This window comes from Octopus bimaculoides, chromosome 3 (assembly GCF_046866305.1).
Source record: "Octopus bimaculoides isolate indiv1 chromosome 3, ASM4686630v1, whole genome shotgun sequence".
NCBI lineage: Eukaryota > Metazoa > Mollusca > Cephalopoda > Octopoda > Octopodidae > Octopus > Octopus bimaculoides.
Window position 1 is genome coordinate 31,324,879 of NC_142930.1, and position 27,133 is coordinate 31,352,011.

Below are 27,133 nucleotides of genomic sequence, written 5' to 3' on the forward strand. Positions count from 1 at the left end.
CTATTGCTACAACCGTGAGAAAACAATTCTTACCTTCGTTTGTTAAAACTCCCGGTAGGTCAATTTTTATAACTGACTCTGTCGACAGCTGTACTCTTCCTTCGCCGGACAACAGGTGTTCAGCATAAGCCCACATTTCAGATATCTCCGGACTCTGAACAATAGCTTGAGGGACAGTTTCCCTGTCTCCTCCACATCTTGGACAGGTCGGCGACTGGCGCTTACTGTGTCTTGCGACTGGCGCTTATCCCAAACGGGCGAGGTACCTCTGTAGCATTGCTAGGTTAAGGACTTTTGGAAGTTGTCCAATGTTCTCAACCCGAATGTACGGTGAAACAGGCTGTCCAGTTAAATAAACCAGAGACCTAGAGTCACCCCCAGGCCATCATCGCATTCAGACTTTACCAACCCACTATATAAAATCTGTGTGGAACACCCACCGCTGGCGTCGCCCGAGCGCCGGAATAGCAAGAGGGCCTTACGACACTCTTTATGCCATTCACTCGACCTCAGTCTACGAAAACACCAGGCTTCCTGTTCACAAAAACTTTTGAACTCGGGGAACATTTGTCAGGTCAGTGGAGACCACACCCGTTCACTATCTAGGTTCTCATTCCTAAGGTATTTTTTTCTATGTTATTATTATTATTATTATTCAGGTCACTGCCTGGAATCGAACTTGGAATCTTGGGGTTAGTAGCCCGCGCTCTTAACCACTATGCCATATGCCCGTCAAATGTGAATAATGTAAATAATGTACATGATTCCTCATTTCTTAAATAAAGAGATGCATTTTTTATTGTTTGTAAATTAGTATCCATACAAAATATTATTATCATCAGCAAAATGACAAAAATCAGATTTAAATATTTAGGAAATAAATCATTATGGTTAATTACTCTGATTCAAATAATAAAGTATGGAAGTGATTAATATAAACTAAAAATAGCTGTAAATCTGAGGGGAAACTATGCAAAAGCACATATTTTTTCTGAAGACAATATTTATTTCCGAGTAAATTGGAACAGGTCATATTTCTGCCTTGAAATTTACTGTATATAACATTGTTTATAACAAAACTAACAATTTATATTTAGTTTCATTTAGTGCACTTTTATCAAGTTCTTTTTATTTCTTTCTATGGATTGCTTCCATTAATTTTTTCTCATTAAAGCTCATGATATTTACTACAGCATCAGAGTAGATTCCACAGCCTATTGGATATTTTCTTGTACAGCTTAGGTTAGATCTGATTGAGCATACCTGCAGATGGTTGAGCAACAAGCTGTAACTTACAGGTTTATTTTCCCATCTTAATGTATATTGTTGAAGTAAGTGGATTTTGTGGAGGCGCAATGGCCCAGTGGTTAGGGCAGCAGACTCGCGGTCGGAGGATCGTGGTTTTGATTGTGTGTGTTTATTGAGCGAGAACACCTAAAGCTCCATGAGGCTCCGGCAGGTGGGGGAGCGACCCCTGTTGTACTCTTTCGCCCCCAACTTTCTCTCACTCTTTCTTCCTGTTTCTTGAGTAAAGCTGCGATGGACTGGCATCCCATCCAGCTGGTAGGGGGAACACATATGCCATAGAAACTGGGAAACCGGGCCCATGAACCTGGCTAGGCTTTAAAAGGGTGAAAAAAAATAAGTGGATTTTACAGTTTGATGCCCAACTAATCACTTAACTACTAAGCTGTCATTGTAGAGATTCAAATTACAGTATATTATGCCAGCATGGAACATGAATGCAAAATGTTGATGATCATGATGATGGTTGTGGTGGTGGTAATAAAAAATGTGAAGGATAATTAATCTGGTGAATGTAATAAGTTACAAATTACTCATTTATTTACAATAAAGTAATTAATAGTCAGTTGTTGGTTTTTATGGATATGCACATAATGTTCTAATTATATATCCCAGGAATCTTGGAGGATGACTGCGAAATAATTCTAGGAAATATTTTTTTTGTGATATACTGAAGGTTTTTCTTTTTTTTTCTGTGTTATGTCATATTTCTTTCTAGTTAGTATGTGTGAGTTAGAGTGATTGAGTTTCTGATCACAAGGTCTAGTTAAAAATGATTATGTTGTATTCCTGAGCAGGGCATATTGCTTGTTCCAGTTTGCCTTAATGACAAACAATAGTTCCCTCCTTTGTTTGATTGAGTGATTAGTGGTAAAAAGTACATCTAGCAGTAAAATCTTTTGTCAAAAAAGCAAAGACCACCCACTCCTACTAACATGGAAGAAAAAAAAAATGGGTGTAAAACAGTTTTATGGTGGATAGTCAGCGGTGCATGTAATCAAAAGAATTTTCTATTTTCTCATTCTAATTTCAGAGTGACATTTTGGATGACTTAATTGTATATACTATTGAAATTATACATTTTATTATTATATCATTTAAATACAAATAGATGCCCATCTCCTGAAGCTCACTGAATTAAATGCAAGCAATAGTTTTCTACAATATATACGTAAATAACTACATGACTCATCATATGGCCATAGTATTCTCACAAAATCTTGTAAAATATTGTATTTAGTTAATACTATCTAGTCAAATTTTGTGTTTTGTTTATATTGTGAACTATCTAAGTGTTGATAGTGGAGCTCTAGCATGAGCACAGAAACTAGAAAAAACAAATACCCTTTTAACTTCACAGACTCAATTCAAATACTAAGTCAATAAGTTTGGCTGCAGTTGTTATATCCAAAAATAACAAGCATTTGTAAATTCTTTTCCTAGTTACATTCTGAAATATTTATTTGGTGTCTTTGATTAAGTTCAAACAGGATAGGTGAAGTTTTTCTGTTTGTTGGAATCAGATTTTGTTTAGCCCCAAGTTCACTCTGACCAAGCAGATCTTGTGAACAAGCACTCTCAAAGAGGATCTCTCATTAACATATTGGAGCCAGCAGATCAAAGATAAATTATATATTTAAAATACTGCTTCTTTCCTGTTGCCACTTTATTCAATACAACGCTTCACTGTCTCAACAGTGATATGGTGTCGTTCAAAATTTGATTTTTATAAATATATGGGAATATGTGTGAAAATAAAAACATTTGGTTTTCACCTCTCACTCCTTCACTACCAAAGCAAGAACACTTTTTCTATCCTCCTACTCTTAGATGAAGAGTAAGAACTCAAAATATTAGATTCTTCACTCCTCACAATAATTGAGCTTATGAAACTTATCTATGAAACTCACCTACATGTTTAGAGAAAGAGAGAGTGGGGAGGGAGAGAGAAAAGAAATGAAGCAACCAGAATTCAAGCAATCAAAGTATTTTCTATAATGTTTTCCAGTGAACTTCTAGTGTTTCAGAACATTTGCTGTGCATATTCCCAAAAGTAAAAAAAAAAAAATTAGAATTTTATTCATATATGGCAAACAAATTGCCTAATTAGCAGTCTATATCTAATTGCCTCTATATTAAGGTCTTAGCAATATTTGCTCTGGACATAATGTCATTTTCAAATTGTTGATACAATAGCATGACTTTCCCCATCAAAGCTACAAAATATTGGGATATGCCTTTCCTGATAGTTCCCAGCTGTCCAGTTTAATTGAGATATCTAAATCTACCACCTTGCACCACCTGTTATTCAGAAGTTTCTACTGCATTGTCACTGAATCAACACATCAGTCACCATTCTTTGAGAATATGTTCCAAACCTATTAAGCAGCATTTCTGAATTTAAGCAGTTCTAGCACTCTATAAATATTATTTCTGTATTCAACTGACTCTTTACCTTTCTTCTAGCAAAAGAACATTGGATTAACAAAAACAATCTTATCTTTGTTGTTGCTACTTTTGTTTCTGATATTGTTGTTAATGTTGTGAATATTTGTCAGATGTTTTCATATTCCAAGTGTGCTAGCTTCTATTCAATGGTATAGTAGCACTTAACTCTATTTTACACACACACACTCCTGTCTTTCCTACCCTGTATATTGCATATATCTATATACACCTACACTTTGCTGTTAGCTGGTATTATTATAATCTGATGCACTTTAAGATGCGTACTTGTGTGTGTGTGTGTGTGTGTGTGTGTGTGTGTGTGTGTGTGTGTGTGTGTGTGTGTGTGTGTGTGTGTCTGTATGTCTATCTATCTTCTGTTTGTCTATCTATCTCTCACTCTTCTCTTTCTCTCTTTCTATACACATATATTAAGACACACATACATACACTCACAGCTTCAGATAATTGAGTGAAAATGAGATGAGTGTTGAGGCAGCTTGCTATTAATGGCTGTAAGTAGTTTTACCATTGAATGTCTGGCTTTTGACATGAGATAATATCTAATTTATAATGAATATAAAGAAAGTACTGCTCTTCAAACAATAGTAGCATAAAAAAAAAAATAAACATCTTTCAAATCTTCAATCCTAATTCGACAACATCCAGTTTTTTTAGAAATATTTTAGACCCTTATTTAATATTGATTTCTCAAGCAAAAGGAAGAGTGTAGTCAGTTACACAGATTTCAGTATATTAATGGTATTTATTTTAATAGCTCTAGAGGGAGCATAAAAGAAAATTAGCTCTAGCAAGATTCGAACTAAGAAAATTGAGGGATGAGATTAAATGCTGTAATGCATCTGCTTGAGAAGTTTATAATTTTTGCTAATTCCATTGATCTTTAGCTTTAATTAATATTGATTTACATATTTTTTATTTCAAACCACTGTGAACAGTAACCTCATTGGATGTATAAGCTTAAAAACTGATCCAACAGGCCAATAAATGGTTCACTGTATTGACAAGGGTGAAAGTTACAAGAGATTTTGGAAACGTACTTCCTTGACTGAGATGGTTTCAATTATAGCTTTTACAACTCTGTTCTATCCATGTGTTTTTAGCAGACTACAGAAAATTTCCAATCCACACGCAATGGAAAAATCCTGCAATCAGGTTTCAAAAGTGTGTACTTATGTGTTGGTAATAAAGAATGGATTAGATTACTATTTTCTTCTGAGGATCTGGTGTTCTAAGATGATTATGCAATCTTCTTTGTAATGATTACCACACGACATACAAGTATATGCTGGTGAAACACATGTAAATATCATGTAATTTATGATGTTATTTAACTGAATCTTCTATTTTATTATGTTTTGTGTATGTGTGTGTGTGTGAGTTTGTGAGGGAAGGTGTGAGTTCAGGAAGAGAAAGAAAAACGAGAGGAAATTAGCAAAAATAGTTTACAATAAAACTAATAAAACACACGTATACAGGGTGGGTGTGAAGTAACTAGACATCAGAAATTGCCTATAGAGAATTTTAAGGATCACTGAAGTCATGACGAAAACATTTTTTAAACAGACAACACTAATGGGAATTTCTTATTTTCTTGTCTTATTTCTTATTTACTAGATAGCTGGTCGCTTGACTGTTCAGGAGCGAGCTAAGATAGCAGCACTCTATGAAGTGTGAAATGCCATTGTTTTGGTTCAGAGATGGTGCTGTGCATGGATAGGTAAGCATGCAACACTACGTTCGAAGACAATAAAAAGTTGTTATGTAAAGCTGATGACCACGGGCTCTGTGAACGATGCAAGAAGTGGCCATCCAGCCACATCCCGATCAGTGGAGAATGTGGCAACAGTGCAGCAAATGTTTCATCGCAGCCCGCAAAAATCAACACGTCCAGCAGCTCATGAAAGTTGACTAACAAGACACAAAATACGTATGGTGTTGCATAAAGAATTGAATTTTCGTCCGTTTTCCTGTAAAAGGAATATGTGTATACAGGGTAGGTGAAAAGTAAGTAGGTATTAAAAATGGGTAATAAAATTCATATACCTTTTACAAACTTATTGAAACAAATGATACATGTTCTTTATTGCATGGGAAGATTAAAGTAAATCTTCATATTTCAACGTAAGCACCGGTAGCGTCAACCAATTTCCTCAAACAGCCAGGGATGGAATGAACAATCTTCTGAAGGACGTTGTCTGGAATATCATTGAGAACCTCCTGAATCTGTGTCTCCAAGTCCTCCAGTGTGTGAGGTTTTGTCTTGTATACCTCTCTTTTGTGTAACCCCACAGGTAATAATAACGTGGAGTGAGTTCTGGACTTCTGTGGTCACAGTCTTCAAGTTTTAGCTCCTGCACATAATTGGCTTTCCACGGACGAAGATTCAGTTCTTTATGCAACACCGTATGTATTGTGTGTCTTGTTAGTCAACTTTCACGAGCTACTTGATGTGTTGATTTTTGCGATGAAACATTTGCTGCACTGTTGCCACGTTCCCCACCGATCAGAATGTGGCTGGATGGCCACTTCTTGCATCGTTCACAGAGCCCGTGGTCATCAGCTTTGCATAACAATTTTTTATTTCCTCCGGACGTAGTGTTGCATGCTTACCTATCCATGCACAGCACCATCTCTGAACCAAAACAATGGAATTTCACACTTCATATATATATATATATATATATATATATATATATATATATATATATATACATACATACATACATACATACATACATACATACATATATATATATATATATATATATATATATATATATATATATATATATATATATATATATATATATATATATATATATATATATGCATATATCTATACATATACGTACATACCTACATCTATATGTATACATACATATATATATGGGTACAGGGCATAAAAAAAAAAAACGTTAAACACAATGAGAAACGAAAACATAAAAGCGGAAACAGAAAACGAACTTTTTTCGAACAACGAAAAAAACAAACAGAGAAACGAGACATGCAACATGAAGAGTATATCCCTTCATCAGTTGTCCCTGTTCCATCTACTCCGCGTTTCGAAGGCAAGGGCAATACGCGACTTTGTTGGAACAGTCCTTCCCGCAAAGCAAATTAAATAAAATTTGGAATTTTTTGTGGAGGGTGAAAGTGTTAACAAGAACAGGACAGTGAGAACAAGACAGTAAAAACAAACGGTGAGGGCTGTTGAGCGAAGACGATAGAAATTTTATTATGAACGCTAAGTAGAAGAGACAGAAAGAACACGTCTGTTCCTTAGGAAGACCAGTGGGCAGAAAGAAAGAACCCCTTTCGTCACGTGTTAGCGACGAGAGAGTCAAGGAGGAAGAGGAAGAATGAGAGAGAGAGAGAGAGGTAACAGTGAAAGGGAGAGAAGAATAAGGAAAGGGTGGGAGAGAAAAACAGAAAGGATGAAGAACAAGAGAGGGAGAGAGATAGTAGAAGAGTGCGCATTGTAATTGTTAAGATAAAACTTACTTGGAAAAGGATGCGGGGCGTTCTCTTATATAATAATATAAATGATATATAGATATATGCATATATCCATACATATATGTACATACCGACATCTATATGTATACATACATGCATATATGGGTACAGGACATAAAAAAAAAACGTTAAACACAATGAGAAACGAAAACATAAAAACGGAATCAGAAAACGAACTTCTTTCGAACAGCGACACAAACAACAGAGAAACGAGACATGCAATATAAAGAGTATATCCCTTCGTCAGTTGTCCCTGTTCCATCTACTCCGCGTTTCGAAGGCAAGGACAATACGCGACTTCGTTGGAACAGTCCTTCCCGCAAATCAAATTAAATAATATATATATATAGATAGATAGATAGATATAAAAACACTGCTAAAATGTCTGTGGAGGTTACATAACTGGTGCATGTCAAGAAACAGAAGGGTTTATTATAGCAACCCAAGATCAATGCCTACCTACAAGAAACTACCTGGCCAACATATTAAAGAACGACAGCTTCCCAACATGTCGTGTATGTCAACAACAAAATGAAACCACTGATCATGTTGTCTCCATGTGCAGTCTTCTTGCGCCTCCAGAGTATCTCAACAGGCATGATAGAGCTGCACATTCACTGGGTAATTTTCAAAAACCTGGACCTGCTGGGAACACAAACCACCTCCAGTGCTTGAAAATGATCACATCTCACTCCTCTGGAACTTCACCATTTAAACTGACAGAAAGATAGGTGCAAATCGGTCAGACATTATATTGAAAGACTTCAGACAAAAATCATGCTTCCTCATTGATATAACTTTCCCAATCGATATAAACGTATCTGTGAAGACCTACCAAAAACTGAGCAAGTATAAAGATCTTGAAATAGAAATTGGCAAAAATGTGGAACCTCAAGACTAAAACAATATCTGTTGTCATAGGTGCCCCAGTAACGATAGCAAAAGCGGCTGATTGCTACCTAGCTCAGATACCAGGAAACCCCAAAATGGCAGAAATTCAAGATAGTGCTCATGGGAACTGCCCATATCCTACGTAAAATACTGTCTATGTAATCTCAAATTTTTGAAACAAACTTCTAATTTTCTTATGTTTTCTTCAACATTCTCTAGAACAATATTATGTACAAAACCAAATATATGACACCCTAGGCATAACACCAGCTTGAACTTCTAATTTGTTGCCTCTTGAGGTCTCTGGATGAGACTTGGAGCCAACTTGTACAAATACAAAGCAAAAGTCAAACATAAAATAATAATAATCCTTTCTACAATAGGCACAAGGCCTGAAAGTTTGGGGGAGGGGACTAGTCGATTTAATCGACCCCAGTGTTTCACTTGTACTCAATTTATCGACCCCGAAAGGATGAAGGGCAAAGTCGACCTCGGCGAAATTTGAACTCAGAACGTAAAGACGGACGAAATGCCGCTAAGCTTTCTGCTTGGATGCTAACAATTCTGCTTTAATAATAGTAATAATGAATAGTAATAATAATAATAATGATAATAATAATAAATGCCCTGATGCAGTACCAGGCAGTGGCTCTCATAGCTCCCGATCTTAACTGATTGGAAGTATTATCGTATACATGTTTTATCTTGGTATAAAAGATGGGCTACAGCTAATATTCTGCCCAAATTCACAGATTTGCTTGTCAATTACTTGACCTTAAGCCTTGGTGGATGATGATATATGTATCTCTGATCACGAGCAGAAGTAGTGGGAGAGCATCATAGTCATGTGTTGAGAGGAATTCTTTATGGTTTGAATTATTCATCTCTGGAAACATGGGTGTTTTGTTCAACATCTTTAAACAGCCCTTATTCAGGCACCTTTTGAGGGGGATGAGGTACTCGACCTGAAGAAAATTCTAACTGGGCCCCACCTGCGAGGTCATGCGCTGTTTATCTTGATATGAGATCACCATGTCGCGCTCATATGGTTGTGATGCGTGTACTTAGTTAGTATACCTTTGTCAGACGGATAGTCACCATAGGTATATTGGGTTTCGTATATTTGTACCCCAGTGTCACTTTGATGGCATGCATTGCACTCTCACTCAATAATGATAATAATATATGTATGTGTGTGTGTGTGTGTGTGTGTGTGTGTGTATTAATATTTAACAGAAGTAACAGAGTGATTCAAGGTTTGAGAGTTTCGTGCGTTGGCACTTATCAAACTAGTCCCGCCTTCGACCTGTGACTTGTTTGATGACGCACGAAACTCACTGTTGCTTCTGCTAAATATTAATAAAAAATATACAGATACCCATATTTTGAGTACTATTTAATCCTATTTGAACCAACAACAACCGCAAACCAGATGTGTCTATTCACCAACAATAGAGAGCAGTCGCCATATTTCATTCCACATCGGCTACCTCTGACGAATGCAGGGTTACATAATCGAATTGTTACCTAACAATCACTGGCGCGAAACCGATTGGTGAGATCAGCAGTATTACGTCACAATTCCTTTACCTTAACTGGCCCAGCTCTCTTTAATACCATATCAAAATACGTCAAAACGGAAACGGATCCCATAAAATTCAAATTTCTTCAAAAAATCCAACAATAATAACTCTTTATTAGAGTGGGCTATAGTGCCCCATATATGACGAAAAGATTTCACCAGGTGGTGCTATTGAGTTAGACATGGCCTGGGCCTATACTGGCCGAAACCTATCAAAGTTATATATGTATGTATCTATATTTATACACACACACACACACACACACACACACACACACACACACACACACATATACATATATATATATATATATATATATATATATATATATATATATATAGACATATATATACATACACACACATACATACGTACGTACGTATGTATGTGTATATATATAGGTCCCGAAAAGATGCTAATAACTGTTAAATAAAATTATGGATGTGAAAAACCTCCGTTCTCCTTATCATTATTAATACTGTGTGTATGTGTGTGTGTGTTATGAGTATGATTTTAAACTGTATCCTGTAGTGAGGGTCCAATTATGGCAGTTCCAAGGTTTTGAGGAATGTGGAATCACCTCTCAGCCACTATTGTTGCCAGGTCAGATCAGACCCGGAGGAATAGCAACTGCTAGGGTACCAGTTATGGATTAATTATCACATGAACCTCTAGTTCTCGTTAGAACTTCCTTCTTGAAGGTAAACTCGTATATAAAAAAAAGAATTGAAATAGTCGGTTTCTGGCCGTCTCAACCTCTGTTGTACCACTGGTTTTATAGCTGATTGCGCTGAAGTGGGTTCAGTGTTGAGCAACACTTTAACTAATTAACGCACAGGAACTTCTCGGACTCTTGGAACCTTTGCACGCTCTTAATGAATTTAGGAAATGGTCTCAGTTAACTTCTACCTTATATATATATATATATATATATATATATATATATATATATATATATATATGTATGTAATATGAGTATATGCATATATATGTACATGTATGTACATACCTTCATCTACATGTATATATAGATGCATACCTGGGTACATGGCGTTGCAAAAAAACATGGACAAAATGATAAACAAGGTACAAAAAAACACCCAGGCCACATAGAGAACGTATCCTTCATTAGCTACCACCATTATAACACTGGCGTTTCGAAGAGTTAGGGCAGGGCGCATCGTTAAAATGGCTCTTCCCACGGACACAAATTTAATATATATATATGTATGTAAAAGATAAAGACCCCCTTCGGTCATAAATGACTATGGGATTGCACCTAGAAAGTTCCCCTCCATGACACAAGTCTGGGCAAGGTTGTTTACGGAGGATCAGCAGTCGCCCATGCATACGTACGTACATACATACACGTGTATATGTGGGTGTACGTCTCTATGTATATGCTTATGTATGGGTATATGTGTGCGTGGGGGTTGATGCTTGTATATGTGTATTCTTGTAATGAAACACTCCCTATTTAAGCAAAAAAAAAAAAACTTCTCTAAACTATTAGTTTGAAAACCGCTTTTAAACGAGAAAATCAATGTCACTTTTTTTGCGAATAGCTAATTATTAAAATGGAAAAAATTATCAGAAAAGCATTTTCTATTCGTTTTTTAAAATATATATATATATATATATATATATATATATATATATATATATATATATATATATATATATATATATATATATATAGTGTAGTATATTGCCACTTAAGTGTGGCTGACCCCTAGGGGTGGATGTTACTGTTGCTTTTAGCCCCAGGAGGACATCTCCTCCAGCTGGCTTATCGACACACGACTGTGTCCTGTTTGCCAAGGGAAGTTATCCCTCTCACCTCGATCTGCAGCACGAACGTATTCGGATTTCAGGGTTATTTCCCTTCGTCGGCAATATACTACACTTTATCGTGCAGTTACTGTTAATACTTCATTTAGAGAATTAACATTGCTTGTTTTCACCTTTTCGATATCAGTGAAGAATTTCACTGGAAAAGAAGATATAAGATTGCCAGGTTTTTGTCTCTCTCGCCAAGGTCAGCAGCTATCGGGCGCCGACGAAGGGAAATAACCCTGAAATCCGGATACGTTCGTGCTGCAGATCGAGGTGAGAGGGATAACTTCCCTTGGCAAACAGGACACAGTCGTGTGTCGATAAGCCAGCTGGAGGAGATGTCCTCCTGGGGCTAAAAGCAACAGTAACATCCACCCCTAGGGGTCAGCCACACTTAAGTGGCAATATGCTACACTTTATCGTGCAGTTACTGTTAATACTTCATTTAGAGAATTAACATTGCTTGTTTTCACCTTTTCGATATCAGTGAAGAATTTCACTGGAAAAGAAGATATAAGATTGCCAGGTTTTTGTCTCTCTCGCCAAGGTCAGCAGCTATCGGGCGCCGACGAAGGGAAATAACCCTGAAATCCGGATACGTTCGTGCTGCAGATCGAGGTGAGAGGGATAACTTCCCTTGGCAAACAGGACACAGTCGTGTGTCGATAAGCCAGCTGGAGGAGATGTCCTCCTGGGGCTAAAAGCAACAGTAACATCCACCCCTAGGGGTCAGCCACACTTAAGTGGCAATATACTACACTTTATTGTGCAGTTACTGTTAATACTTCATTTAGAGAATTAACATTGCTTATATATATATATATATATATATATATAAACAAATAGTAAATGAGTATATGCATATATACGTACAGGTATGTGCATACCGACATCCACCTGTATGTATAGGTGCATATCTGGGTACAGGACATTGCAAACAAAACGTAGACGAGAAAAAACACAACCCACATAGAGAACATTCTACTTCATCAGGTACCCCCGTTTTAACACCGGCGTTTCGAAGAGCTGGGCAGGACGCATCGTTAAAACGGCTCTTCCCATGGACCGCAAATTAAATTTGTATACACAAATTAAATCTTGCCATGGAGGAATGTAGTGGCGGACACACACACACACACACACACACACACACACACACACACACATATATATATATATATATAAAATGTTCTCTATGTGGCCTGTGCGTTTTCTGTACTCTGGTTATTATTATTTTTTTGTCTACGTTTTGTTTGCAATGTCCTGTATCCAGATATGCACCTATACATACAGGTAGATGCAGGTATGCACATATTTGTACGTATATATGCATATACTCATTTATTATTTGTTTTATATATATATATACATGTGTGTGTACGTACACGTATACATGTATTATACATATACGCATACATTTAGAGAGAAGGAAGTGTGTGTGTGTGTGTGTGTATGCGAGAGGGAGAGAGAGAGAGAGTCAGCAAACTAGAATGCTATCGACACATGCATCAGACGAGTAGAGAGAGAAATATCGAGAGAGATGGAAGAAAATGTAAAAGTGGAAGAGAAGTAGTGATGTGAATGAGTACGTGAGAGTAATGATAGAAAGCAAAAAGCGAAATGAAGAGCCGGCTTTTCCAATATATACAACAGGTAATTTGCAAATCAGACGAAGTCCTTCGTCACATGTAGACGCATATATCTGTGTATACAGGTGTCGAGTTGCATCTAATTGTATGTTAACAATAATTCACAGGTTCTGAGTTCAAATCTACTTCAGATACCAGATTATCTTTGAAAAGTCAAAAGAACCTATCATCTATAATGCATACTTGTGATTATGAAAGGTCAAGTGACTCTTTTTATCGCACATGAAGTGTGAGATAATAGCTATCTTTTCATGTATGTGCGTGTTTCAGTGACATATTACCTTGTTACATTTTATTTTCTGTTATATATTAATTTGTTATATATCTCATTTCCAAACTGAAATACGTACCAACGTAGGTGCTTCTACGTGGTCGATCGATCAGCTAGAAATAGCAACTGAATTTCCCTCAAATCACATCATACTGTATTAAAAACTGGAAAAAAAAACATTTAATAATATAGTTCTTAATACTCATAAGATGAAGGGGTTGTCATAGCTAGAATACTTTTGATCACAGTGTACTCGATTAGGTTTAACAGCAACAACAACATACTGAAATATATATATATATATATATATATATATATATATATATATATATATATATATATATACATATATATATATATCATATAGATATATATATATCATTGGGTGAAATGTAATTCCTTATTTAAAGTCTCATTTTGCTTCCCACCATCTACGTCTCTACATTTGTTACTTCTCGTTATTTTTCTATCATTAGTCTCCCGGGGTTAAGATAATTTCCAACCCGGCCGATAGTCCTCAGCATCCATATTTCAGACACAGTACCATTACTATCACCACCACCAACAATGAGATATGAAGAAATACGCTGAGATTCCAAATAACATGCAGCAGTCTGTCTACCCACCCACCTAGTCACGTCATCCTCACAAACACAACCTCTGCTCTGTCTCAGTGTCACTTTGTTACTCCTTCGTCACGTGGTGCCTCCCCCATTCAGTCAATACTGGTTATAGTAATAGTAGTAGTAGTTGTAACTACTACTATTACAACCACCACCACTCATTCGATCGGTCCTCACCTACCTCCGCTATTACCGTGGTGAGTCTGTGGGTGTGGAATAGTAAGTAGCTGATAAACTCGTAATGTTTGTTGTTCGGCAGCATCAAAAGAATGAACCTGCTGGTTCCCAGATTTTATAGTCTGGCTAGAGCATCTACATCACCATCACGAAATAACATACATCCTTGCTAGCTGCCATCTATTTACACATACTCCAATGTTTACACTTATTTTTACGTAAAACTTTATCAATGTTCCCTCATCTGAAAAGATAACGCTCCAAAAAGAATTCATTCAAAATAAGACATTCACTTCGTCCATCATTGCTTTCGCAAGTCCTGCAGAATTTTTCTTTGAAATTTCATATTTACATTTTAAAATATATAATCTTGCAACAAACTTTATTCTCTTGGAACTCGAACTCTCATATCAAGGTTTTACGAGCAGTTTTTATTAGTTGGTTTATTATTTTCATAGTTAAACGTTGGTTTTTTTCTTCTTCTTCTTACCTTTTACGTGTGCGAACAGCAATAGAAGATACATCAGACAGAAACAGGAAAACCTTCTAATTTACCAACTCTAAGAAATCAAACAACATAGACTGTGATTTAATCGAAAAGAAAGCAAATAACAACAACAAAAAAGAAGATACAAGATCAGTGTCTCTGATATGATGGGAATAAATAACACCGAAAGACTTCGTTTGTATTCTGAGTTTTCATAATCACTTCACCTTAGATTTCCATTTAATACACACATGAATCATTATCATGCTTCTTTGTCACACTTCCCAGTAACACATATAAATAACCTAACCACACAGCCAGTTGCTCTATGTTGCACAACTTTCTAAGCGCAACAAACTCAATGTGACACGTCTGATATTACAAACTGCCGTTAACTATCTCTCTGATACATTCTGTCTTTCTATGCAACAACCCTCTCCCTTTCTTTTCCCTCTGTAATAACTGTTACAAATTCTCTGTAACAGCATTATGTGTTCAGCAAATTTACTTCAAGGGAGTTTTGCTTCTCATCAATATTCAGTCGATACACTTTCAATTAATGGATTTTTTTAAAAGATTTTTTTCATCTACCAGCACTCTTGATCTTACTTTTGTAAACTGGAATTAAGCGAAGGAAGAAAGAATATTTACTAGAGAAATAAAGAAATAAAACGAGAAAGGAGATTTAGGTGCCGTCCAATAATCAATTTAAACAGAGCAAGAGACGAATGTTATCACCGAAACAAGGAAGAAATACACGTATTAATAACTGACCCCACAAATTTTTCCCTCTCCATCCCACTTTTACTGGTACACACACGCGCAAGTGTGTGTGTGAATACATACATACACACACACACACACATATATATATATATATATACAAACTCACTGTGGTATTCTTGATCTTGTTTAAAGACGAGGTAATTCAGTACTCTCTGAATACCATATATATATATATATATATATATATATATATATATATATATATATATACCACACTCTACTCTCACTTTGTGTCATCATGATGCACCACCGACTACTAAATACTATTATCTCACCTTATGATTATCATCATCTTCATCATCATATATCGACTACTTGGTAAAATTACCTATGTAATAATAACCAATTACGAATATAACAAATGACAACAAAAAGTACCATTACCAAAAATTCAATGCATAACAACGAATTAGTTTATTAATAGGATATACAGACACACATATTTGCTTTTAACTCGTACGCACGCACATACATGTATAAAAATATCTATATATAGACGGATATCAATATTGTTATGTGTGTGTGTGTGTGTGTATATATGCGCGAAGTGAAATACAGGTGTGTGTTTTCATCACTGACATCAAGCAATGCAGATACATTAACTGAAAACTAAAAATAACCCACAAAACGACGTCTGTTTATTTGTGGCAAGTTCGAGGTTTCATATTGATGCACCTGTCTGTTACATATTGATGCAAAATTAATTTGCATCCTTACCACAGAAGCTTGTACTGTGTATTTTTGCTATAACTTTTATGTTTTTTCCTTATTGTTTAGATTAGTTTTTTTTTTCTTCTTTTTGTTACCCCCATATGTCGAACAGACATAGTTTGGCCACTTTGACTGAGATCTGGAGTAAACATCAGAATGTTTCATCATCAAGTCCCCGTAGTAGTGGACAACACTACGCAAACCGGGTCTCCTCCACCTTCACCAATCTCATCGGTTCTAGTAGCAGCATCCACTCCGACACACCGCAGCAACAAGGATCACTGCAGACGTAAGTGTGGTACCATTTATTTATTTATTTATATCTATATACATATATATATTTATTTATTTTTTTACTAACAAATCCCTCCGAGGTCATCTTTGCCTTTTATCCTTTCGATAAAATAAAGTATTAGTCAAGCACTTGGTTGATGTAATCGACAGCCCCTCTCTCTCCAAGTTGCCGGTTTCTTGCCTGAAATTGAAAGATTATTATTATTATTATTATTATTATTATTATTATTATTCAGAAACAGAGTGTGAGATAAAAGTCTATGCAACCCTTTACATCCTAAATTCAAGTCCCGCTGTAGTTGACTTCGCTTCTCAATCTTCTAGTCTCGATTGTATCAGTAAAGAAATGGGTTGATGTAATCAAGTAATATACCCCACCTCACCTCCATCCACCGGCAAATGTATGGCATTGTACCTATATTAAAAACCGTTATTGTTATTGCTACTGCCGCATTTTTTTATTATTTTTATTATCGATCGATTTTTTTTCAGTCAACAACTTCAAAGGAAACCTGGAAACATGCACTTACACCGACCCCTAGCTGTCGTACACCTTTTCATTTTGCAGGTGCACATCAGAATTAGTCCGGATAAACGATTATTCCACCTCTTTATCGATATGTAAACCATGTAACTAAGAAATGAAACTTTTGTATAATGATCTTCATTATTTCCATTTATAACTATTAATGTTCTACAACATAAAAAGCACTATCCAACCTGACTCACCGTTCCATTTAATACTTACTGTTAACATAACACAAAAGTACAACAGAATAAATACTCTTTTTAATCGAGATTTTTTTGACCGTTTGGTGTGTGTATGTGTATATATACAGACGTTTACCTAACTTTGCTCAAAGAGTATGGTTAGTTTTAACATTTTAACAACACTAAAAGTGATGTGTGACACCTTGGCCAAAATGGAATTATATCTGTTGTTAAGACATGTATGTATGCACTATTATAACCAGTCTTATGAGGCCAGTGGCTGGCAAAACCTTGAAGTCACTGTCCCTATTTTACATTGTGAAAATAAACAGCATAATCTACACTTGTGCATTGAGTACTTCAGATAAAGCTTGATTGGGTATATCTACGTGAAACACACATCAGTATATATACATGTGTGTGTGAGAGAGAGAGAGAGAGAGAGAGAGAAAGAGAAAGAGAAAGAGAAAGATGCTCTATCAACTGAGCTATGCAGGTGTAGGCCTGGCTGTGTGGTTTAGAAGTTTGCTTCCTAACCATATGGTTTTGTGTTCAGTCTTAATGTGTAGCACCTGTGAGTAGATTTAGAGATGGGAACTCAATGAAGTATATTGTATGTGTATGTAAATGTATGTTGTCTTTCCTTATGACATCATCAGATGCTGTCAAACATTTGATGATTTGACTGGATCCAACAGGTCCATGGACTGCATTGTGTACCAGTGTCTGCTTTAGCATGGTTTCTATGGTTAGAGCCCTTTTTAATGCCAACCACTTTACAGCATGTATTGGATACTGTTTTCATGCCACCAACTCTAGTATGGTGGCCATGCAACTTGCAAGACTATGAACCCTAAGTGTAGGGGAGAATGACCTTATGTTAGAAGATGAAGCATTAAAGTATGAAAAAAGAAACCAGAGCAGAACAGGTTTTTGTTCTTGCTATTGAGAGGCTACATAGCTACTCACATTTTAGAAAAGAGGATGATGGGGAACCATTGGGGTGGAGTAGGAAAGATATAAAATAGTGTCAATGAAGTGTCTGTGTGGATACTCAGAGGGAGAAGAAGTGAATAGAGGCAGAACTGTGAGTGTGACTGGGTTGAGGTTGCAAGAGTGTGCAGGAGAGTGAGAGATAGAGACTGGATTAAGGGGTAAATGCAATGAAGAACAAGTGTTGGATGGATAAGTTGGTGAGGTAGGGAAGAGGAGGTGACAACTGTAGAGATTTGATAGGGTTCACAGGTGAATGTAGTTAATGGTAGATGACCAATGATGCTGGGGATGTGTGCGTTGAAGAGCAGCAGAATAGTAATGATGGTACTGTAGACAAGGGAAGGACGAGAGAAAGATGATGGGTGGTTGGGTACAGTGTGAGTGTATGAGAAAAGTAGAGAGAGAGGCCTGCACAATGTGGGACCAATAAGAAATATCGATGTAAGATGTAGTTGTAGAGGACAGTATTAAGGATTTGGGATGTATATCAAGTGAAATGGTTCTGGGTAGTGAGAGAGATTAATGATATCAAGGAAAAGCTGCAGTTAGAGAAATGGAGGGTGATGAGGGTGTCTTGGTGAGGAAATTGGTTATAAAGATCCAGTTGTGTGCACACACACACACACACACTAACAAGACTTAGTTTTGCTAAGTTGTGTAGGTCTTCTTGAGAACGACATGTTGCCAGTTATACCGTACACTAGTCATCTCCTCCATGAGGTTCAAGGTCCTGAAATCTAGCTCTCACTGCTTCATCTCATCTTCCTGGGTCTCTCTCTTTCACATGTCCATACCAGCACAGTCTTCTTTCTTGCACACTACATCTGATTCCTCTTATGCTCGATTATCCTCTCAGCACATTTGTACTATGTCATTTTGGTACACTTACACTGCACATCCAATGGAGCATACTCCATTTATTTCCAGTCTTCTCAAGTCCTTCGCATTCAAGGGCTATGTTTCACTTCCATGCAGCATTACAGTTATAATACAAGTGTCAAATAATCTGCCCTTCATTCTGAGAGAAGAGACCCTTGTTTCTTGTAGGGTAGAGTAACCCTGAACTGTTGTCTATAGTTACCCTGGCTACTGTACTTTCAAAGCAACCACCTACCCTACTAATTATGTCTCCTAGGTAACAAAAACTATCAAATACCTTTTGTGAGCTATCCTCCAGTCATTTAAAAGAATCTGTTTTTGGTATGCTCAGAGTACGCACTGCTCCACGGCATCTGTCACATATACTTTCTCTGTTAGTTATTGCATAATAATTATAAATGATTGTCACTGTTATACAAGCAGTGTCATTCATTTTCATATTCTGAAAGAACATGTCTTGCTATAGGGAAATATTACCTTACACGTATTTGCTTTTATACTCATATGCATGCACATACATGTATATACATATCTATCTATCTATCTATCTATCTATCTATCTATCTATCTATCTATCTATCTATCTATCTATCTATCTATCTATCTATCTATCTACCTATCTACCTACCTACCTATCTATCTATCTATGTATCTATATATATATATATATATATATATATATATATATATATATATATACCGGAGTAAGCACATAAAATGTGCAACAAGGTGGAAAAAAGAGTACTCAAATACCAGAGGTAGAGTAATATGCTTTATTTAAAAGCAGCAGAAATATAACAAAAGACTTACTCGGAGTTTCACGTTCCCGTTCATCGGACAGTTTTGTTGAACGGGAACGTGAAACTCCGAGTAACAGTCTTTTGTTATATTTCTGCTGCTTTTAAATAAAGTATATATATATATATATATATATATATATACAGATATCAGTAGTATTATGTGTGTGCATGAAATGAAATGCATACTTATGTATGTATGCAGGTGAGAGTTAGTGGTAGGAAGGGCATCTGGCTATAAAACCTGCCTCAATAAATGCTATCTGATCCATGCAAGCAGGGGAAAGTGGACATTAAATTGATGATGATGATAATGTGTGTGTGCGTGTGCATGTGTACACACACACAAACAAATTTGTAGTGCAATATATGGATTCATAGAATTGTGTGAGATTATCACACAAAGCTCTTCTAGCAGACTCAGCTAGCATGCCATATTGTAATCCAATCTAGAAGAGTATAATGCAGAGTTCTCTGCAGCTGAAATCATGGAGATCCAATTGATGAAATTATTTCATGAGGAGTGTATAAACCATAAAATGTCAGGAGGTATGAGAGGTAAATATATTTAACTACTTGTCATCCTTAAGATTACACCCATTTTGCAGCCTTCATCATGTAATGATAATTTCAGTGTATATAATGTTTACATATCTGCAGTAACATGCATGTTATGCATTATATAATTGTATGTTTACAAATCCATGATGCATGGCTTTTTATGGTTTTTTGTATGTGGCAGATGTTCAGGAGTAATAAACACTGAAAATGTGCAGAAAACAACTTCTGCCACATTCCAGGGAGAAAAACTAGACATAGTTGATAGCTTCCGTTATCTAGGTGACCAAGTTAGTAGTGGGAGAGGGTGTGCTGAAAGTGTACTGCTAGAATAAGAATAGCCTGGGCAAAGTTCAGAGAGCTCTTACCTCTGCTGGTGACAAAGGGCCTCTCGCTCAGAGTAAAAGGCAGACTGTATGACGCATGTGTACGAACAGCCATACTACATGGCAGTGAAACATGGGCCATGACTGCTGAGGACATGCATAAGCTCACAAGGAATGAAGCCAGTATGCGCCAATGGATGTGTAATGTCAGTGTGCATACTCAACAGAGTGTAAGTACCTTGAGAGAAAAGTTGAACCTAAAAAGCATCAGTTGTGGTGTGCAAGAGAGACGATTGCGCTGGTATGGTCATGTGGCGAGAATGGATGAGGATAGCTGTGTGAAAAAGTGCCATACCCTAGCGGTTGAGGGAACCTGTGGAAGAGGTAGATCCAGGAAAACCTGGGATGAGGTGGTGAAGTACGACCTTCAAACATTAGGCCTCAATGAGGCAATGACTCGTGACTGAGACCTTTGGAAATATGCTGTGTGTGAGAAGATCTGGCAAGCCAAGTGAGACCATAATCTGAGGCCTCTGCCAGGGGTGTAGCCAGCCCACTTATGCGTACCTTTCCTTCCTTGGACACTAAACTCCGCTTGCGAAGACCTGTTGAGGCAAGTGAAATCGAAATTGAACCAAATTCAACGACTGGCACCCATGCCAACCTCTCCTTCATTAGACACTAAACTTGGCTTGCGAAGACCTGTTGTGAAATCAAAATTGTGATGGCACCTGTACCAATGGAGTGCTAAGAGCATCGTCCAAGTGTGATCATTGCCAGAGCAGCTGTCTGACTTCCGTGCCAGTGGTACATAAATAGCACCATTTGAGCATGATCATTACCAGCATCGCCTTACTGGCACTTGTGCCAGTGGCAAGTGAAAAAACATTCGAGCGAGTCGTTGCCAGTGCCGCTGGACTGGCTCCTGTGCAGGTGGCACATAAAATACACCATTTTGAGCATGGCTGTTGCCAGTACCGCCTGACTGGCCTTCGTGTCAGTGACACGTAAAAGTACCCACTACACTCTCTGAGTGGTTGGCATTGGGAAGGGCATCCAGTTGTAGAAATTCTGCCAAATCAGATTGGAGCCTGGTGTAGCCACCTGGTTCAGCAGTCCTCAGTCAAATCGTCCAACCCATGCTAGCATGGAAAGCGGATGTTAAACAATGATGATGATATATATATATATATAAATTTTTTAAAGCATATTGCAATTGTTCAATCAAAAAGAATGCTTACTCATTAAATTCAAGTGAGAATTCTTCTATAATCTACAGCACAAACATTTCTCAGGGAATCTCAGTGTTGTTAGTGCTTAGAATCTCAGTACTTAGAAGGCTTGGTTTAACCTGTAACCACTTTAGAAGATGCCCAATGTGTTAGGGATATATAATTGTGAAAGCAACCAAATCTTGCAATGCCATCATTTCTAAGTAAACGTAATCTGTGATTGGCTTACATCAGAACTACTTGACATCCAGCCTAGCCTTTTTGAAATCAGCTTTCTTTCTTGGGTTTTAGTAGAAGTCAGTGAAACCATTGTTTGCTTGATTGTTGTTGCCCATTATAGGTTTAGATGAAACTATATTCCATGCTAAGATCATTAATATCTAAGAAGTAACTCATTAAATTAGCACTTAGAACTCCCCACTCCCTTTTTTTCTTACTTAACTTATTTCAACAGGTAATGTTTTACCATTCCATCAAAACTTTTCTCTAGGTTACTGCTTTCAACACAGCAACTCCAAATTGATAACTTCTTCTAAATAACACGAGCTTTCCTTTGGTTCTAACAATGCTCATATCTTATACCAATATAATCAAATCATTGAGAAAACTGGAAATATCAGCCAAATATCCCAGGCTAACAAGAAAATATTCATCTTCAAAATTCTTTTCAAGAAAAAATTGTTAATGCATAAGAAATTCAACAACTATATCCTGATGTTCCTCTTCACATAGCCACAGCTGTGTGGTACCTTGAATCACAAAGTTCAACTCCAATCCCACTGTAGTATTCAGTGCACATCTATTAATTAAGTTGACTGCACAACTTTAGCATCACTGTTTTTTTTTTTTACTTTTCTTTGATATTGTTTTGGAGGTCTAAGCTGGGTGACATAGAATGCAGCATATGCTCAACAAATATGGAGCTTTCTTTCTCCTTGACCAGGGTATCAAATCCAGATTTCTTGCCAATCATAGCAGAGGTCCATTTGTAGAACCAATCAAGCTCTATGAATGCTAATGCAACCAAAGAACAGTTGGATTGACCCCATCTGCAGGTATTGGTTGGATAGGTCATAACAGTTTGAGTCAGTTCTTATTCAGAGACATTGTCCTCCAAGCTGGATTGTGAAACCATGTCTCACTCAAACATTTCAAATTTGGCATGTTTTTTAGAAACTCTTTCTTACACAAAATCCTTTTGCACAATGTACTGGGTGTATTTCATTGTGGCACCAGTACTAGAGAGGTTTCTCATATCATCTACAAGACAATACTTGGGGCTTCACTACCCTATACTGTCTGCACTTGTTTGTAAACCTTTTTAGAGTGCACTGGGTACATTTTTATTGTGACACCAGCACTAGTATGTTGCTTTGTGTCCTGTGAAACATAATGGGTTCTCTTACTGCTCTATATTGTCTTTGTTTAGACGGGATTCCATTCCGGGATGGGATTCCGTGGCTAATAGTGAGTAGAAGAGAGGGCAATTGCAGAATATAAATTAGAATAAAAGGAGGAAAAGAGCAAGAGTGTAAAGAGAGAGACCGTGTGATTAGGCTGACAGTATGGAAAAGAACGTAGGGAAGGGACAGATAGTGCTGGAAGGAGTAATGGCATGGTGTAAAGAGACAGTGATGGTAGAGGGTAATGAGAAAGAGTAAGTGATAGATAGTTGTTAAATGGTCAGTGGTAAAAATGTAAGGTATAGCAACAAGTGACCTAAAGAGGAGGGTAGCAATATAGTAGAGCTATTTTAGCTGGTAAGAGAAGGTACAAGTGTGGAGTAGGGGAGATGGTGATGGGTATCTGAGGGAGAGGAAGTAAAAGCTGGAACATGTATTGTGATGGGAAAGTGAAATTAATGGGGGCTAAATATAAGAGAGAGAGAGAGAGATGGGGTGGTGCATCACATACTAACAAAGCTTATGTATTTCTTCATTATTTGGTCATCATGAGGAGAGAGAGGCATTATATATTTATAGTAAATACTGATAAAAGAGTGACACACAGATGTACAAATGAAAAAAGAGGGTGTTCAACATGTTTGTAGTATTTATATATATTTGTATCAAAAGGCTGACAGAGAATTGTTTTACTTGAAGGTTCAGAGATGTAAGAAAAAAACACCATTGATTGTTTATATGCTTAGTTCTGAGTGACCAGACTTTCATAGCTTCTATGTAAGCTGATTGTCATTGGATGATGAGTAAGGTCCATCCTAATCCGGTTGTTCAGATCTTGTGGTGGGACTGGTAGCTGTCAACTGATGGTTGTAGCAGATAGGGGTTCCTACCCACTGCTGAATGCTATTGTGTAAGGCTGCTAGTAGTTAGTAATTGAATCAATTACTGACAATTTTTGCTATGCTGGAAGTAACTGATGACCAGTAGTTCCCACTGTCCTGGTGAGATATATTCCAGTATTAAGAATAAAGTTCATGGGAGATTATGGAAGTATTATGCAAGTTTCTGGAAGTTATTGTTAACAACTAATGACTTGCAGTTAGCCTCATTGCTGGTAGTAGGGACACAGTTCATATTTTATGTAAAGAAAAGCAGTGAGTTATGGATATATGTGGAGCAAAAGCTTTTGAGATGCTATTATTGTCTGCTGGTGGTTTAAAGATAATGAGAAGAAAGCCCTGCTTGTGGCAGCAAAATGTCAGCTTGGTGTTGTTAAGGGATACAGCAGGGAGTAGAGAGAGAATACTGTGTATGTGTGTGATGAACAACAATAGTAGTATTATGATAGTAAGGAGAGTGAGCTATAAATGGATAATGCTGGAGGTGGGTGAAAGTAAGGGAGAGACTGATGAATATCAATAATGAGTGACTGGAGATGGGGAGAGGAAGTGATGGTTAGCAGTACAGAAGGGTGATAGATGGAAAGTTTAATAGAGATAAACTTGAAAAGCTGTCTCTTGATGACATGGAAGAGGTGACATGGTGTAGTGAATAGGAAAGAGAGTGGGTAGTAGATAAGATGATAATGAAGGGAGGGGCAATAGATGGAGATTTAACAGAAACTTAATGGATAAGCGACACAACTAATATACATTACACATCCCATTCTTCAATACTATCCCATTTTAACATTCATTTTGCCTCAGATGCATGTGTGGACAGGTCTTCTGTGGTACCACATCACCACTTGTCATAGTCCTTTTTCATCTCCTTTGTGTGGCTCAGCATTCTGTGATCAGTATTTACTACTTCAGCTTACGAATTCTTAAGTCACCCTCTGTCACAGGTTCCATTCATTTTGAGTATGCAACACTTCCTTATACAACTGACACCTTTCATGCTCAACTCATTCCCATACAAGCTCAGTTTTCTGTCTTGGATACTACAACCGTTTCCTCTTATGTCCAGATTTTCTCCCAAGCTCATTCATACACCATAACATTACACATCTGACAGAAACATGCTCACTTTATTTATTTCTAGTCATCATAAATCCTCACTGCTCAAGGCTCATGTCTTACTAATCTGCAACATCGCACTTCATAAACTACTTTCATATAATCTGCCCCTTTCTCTAAGAGACAAACCCTAAAGTACCAGTTGAGATAACAGATTCCTGAGATTCATTGTTCTTTCAGAAAACCTGCTTCTGCTAATAATTTGATTACTTAGGTAGCTATCAACTATTTTTAGGGAGCCTATTTAGAAGAATCTATTATGTTCTACTACTATTATTACTGGCTACTCCTATGAAACTGCTGAATACAAAACCTTCTTTGTTAGCCTACCTCTGATCCTACAACACTATTTGTGTGTCTATAGTTTACATTGTATACACTGTATTGAATTCCTACCAACTCCTTTTCTACATACCAAGCACAGCCATTCCCCTGATGCTAATGAAATCCTATATCCTTTCCTGCTTACTAAAATTTTGCTTTGGAGCCTCTCAATTCTAGGTTTCCTGGCCTGGAAATTCTTTTCTAAGGTTCAATTATAAGAAGTAGATCATCAGTGTATGATATTTCCCTCTAATAGTCTGTCTTAGATCCTTCAATTATGGATTGATGGATGTTAATAAACAGGAATGAGACTAAGAACTGACATCTGATGGACCTCAGCTTGCACACTATATTCCCTGTTAACCCAATTGCTGATTCTCACTTTATTGACTGCACCTTTGTTCATCATTTGTGCAGCTCTTACAATCCTTTTTTTCTGCATTCTTGTTTCTTTAGCAACTATCAAACTACATACTGTGTAACCCCGTCAAAGCCTTCTCCAGATCAATGAATGTTAGATATAGGGAATTACTCTTGACCAAGTACTTCTCTGATAGTCTCCTCACTAGGAAGAACACATCAAGAGTATTACCTCCCAGCACAAAGCCAAACTGCATATCACCCCAGCTTATCACTTGTGCTATAACTCTTTCCATAACTTTCATAACCTGGTCCATCAGTTTGATGACTCAAGTCCTCTCTCTTTAGTGCATACCCTTAGCTCTGCCAGTCATTGGATCTGACACCTTTTACTACCTGATTGACTGTGAATGACAAGCATGTGACTTTCCTTGCTAGATATCTTCAGCATCTCAGTGACTATACTTCTTTGTCTAGCTGTCTTCCTTGTTTTCATATCCCACTGTTGTTGATTTCAATGGCTTGTTCCTCTGTTGCACTAGCATAGCTAAAAATGGTTTGGTCGAGCAGCCAATTCCAAACAGTATTTTTGGGTGTAGCAATTCTGATTTATTGCAATGTAAAAAAAAAAAAAAAAAGATTTTTCTGTCTGGAAAGTAAAGATGCCAGACAAAATTCCCCCACCCACCACAAATGTATTCATGAAAAGATTTATCAACCATCATTTCTACATAAGCACTTGTAATTGATAATAGCATTGGTATAAATGCATTTAGTTCATAAAGAAGGGAAATAATCCATTAAATCTTATAAGTATACAATCAGTGTAAATGAATATTAAAACTTTCATACTAGTATTAATTGCAAACTGATTATAATAATCCCAGGATTAGATCAAGAAGGAATTTGAGGGAAGCAGTCAAATGCAAAT

General features: G+C 36.9%; 1 protein-coding gene across 6 annotated transcripts in view; it reads left to right on the forward strand.

Moving 5' to 3' along the window:
• The window catches only part of LOC106882992 (uncharacterized), a 75,114-nt gene extending 57,792 nt beyond the window's left edge, over nt 1-17,322 (forward strand). Inside the window, exons 1-3 of one of the 6 annotated variants that reach the window (XR_016241002.1) lie at nt 13,092-13,253; nt 16,417-16,593; nt 17,091-17,322. Coding sequence is in view for 2 of the 6 variants with exons in the window: in XM_089348765.1 (XP_089204891.1) it covers nt 14,972-15,006; nt 16,417-16,593; nt 17,091-17,223 (345 nt within the window). In the remaining 4 variants the exon portion in view is untranslated. Of the gene's footprint in view, nt 1-13,091; nt 13,254-14,034; nt 15,912-16,416; nt 16,594-17,090 lie in introns of those variants that run through there. The other 5 variants (XM_089348765.1, XR_016241000.1, XR_016241003.1 and 2 more) reach the window with 5 other exon arrangements.
• Nucleotides 17,323-27,133: the final 9,811 nt, after the last annotated feature.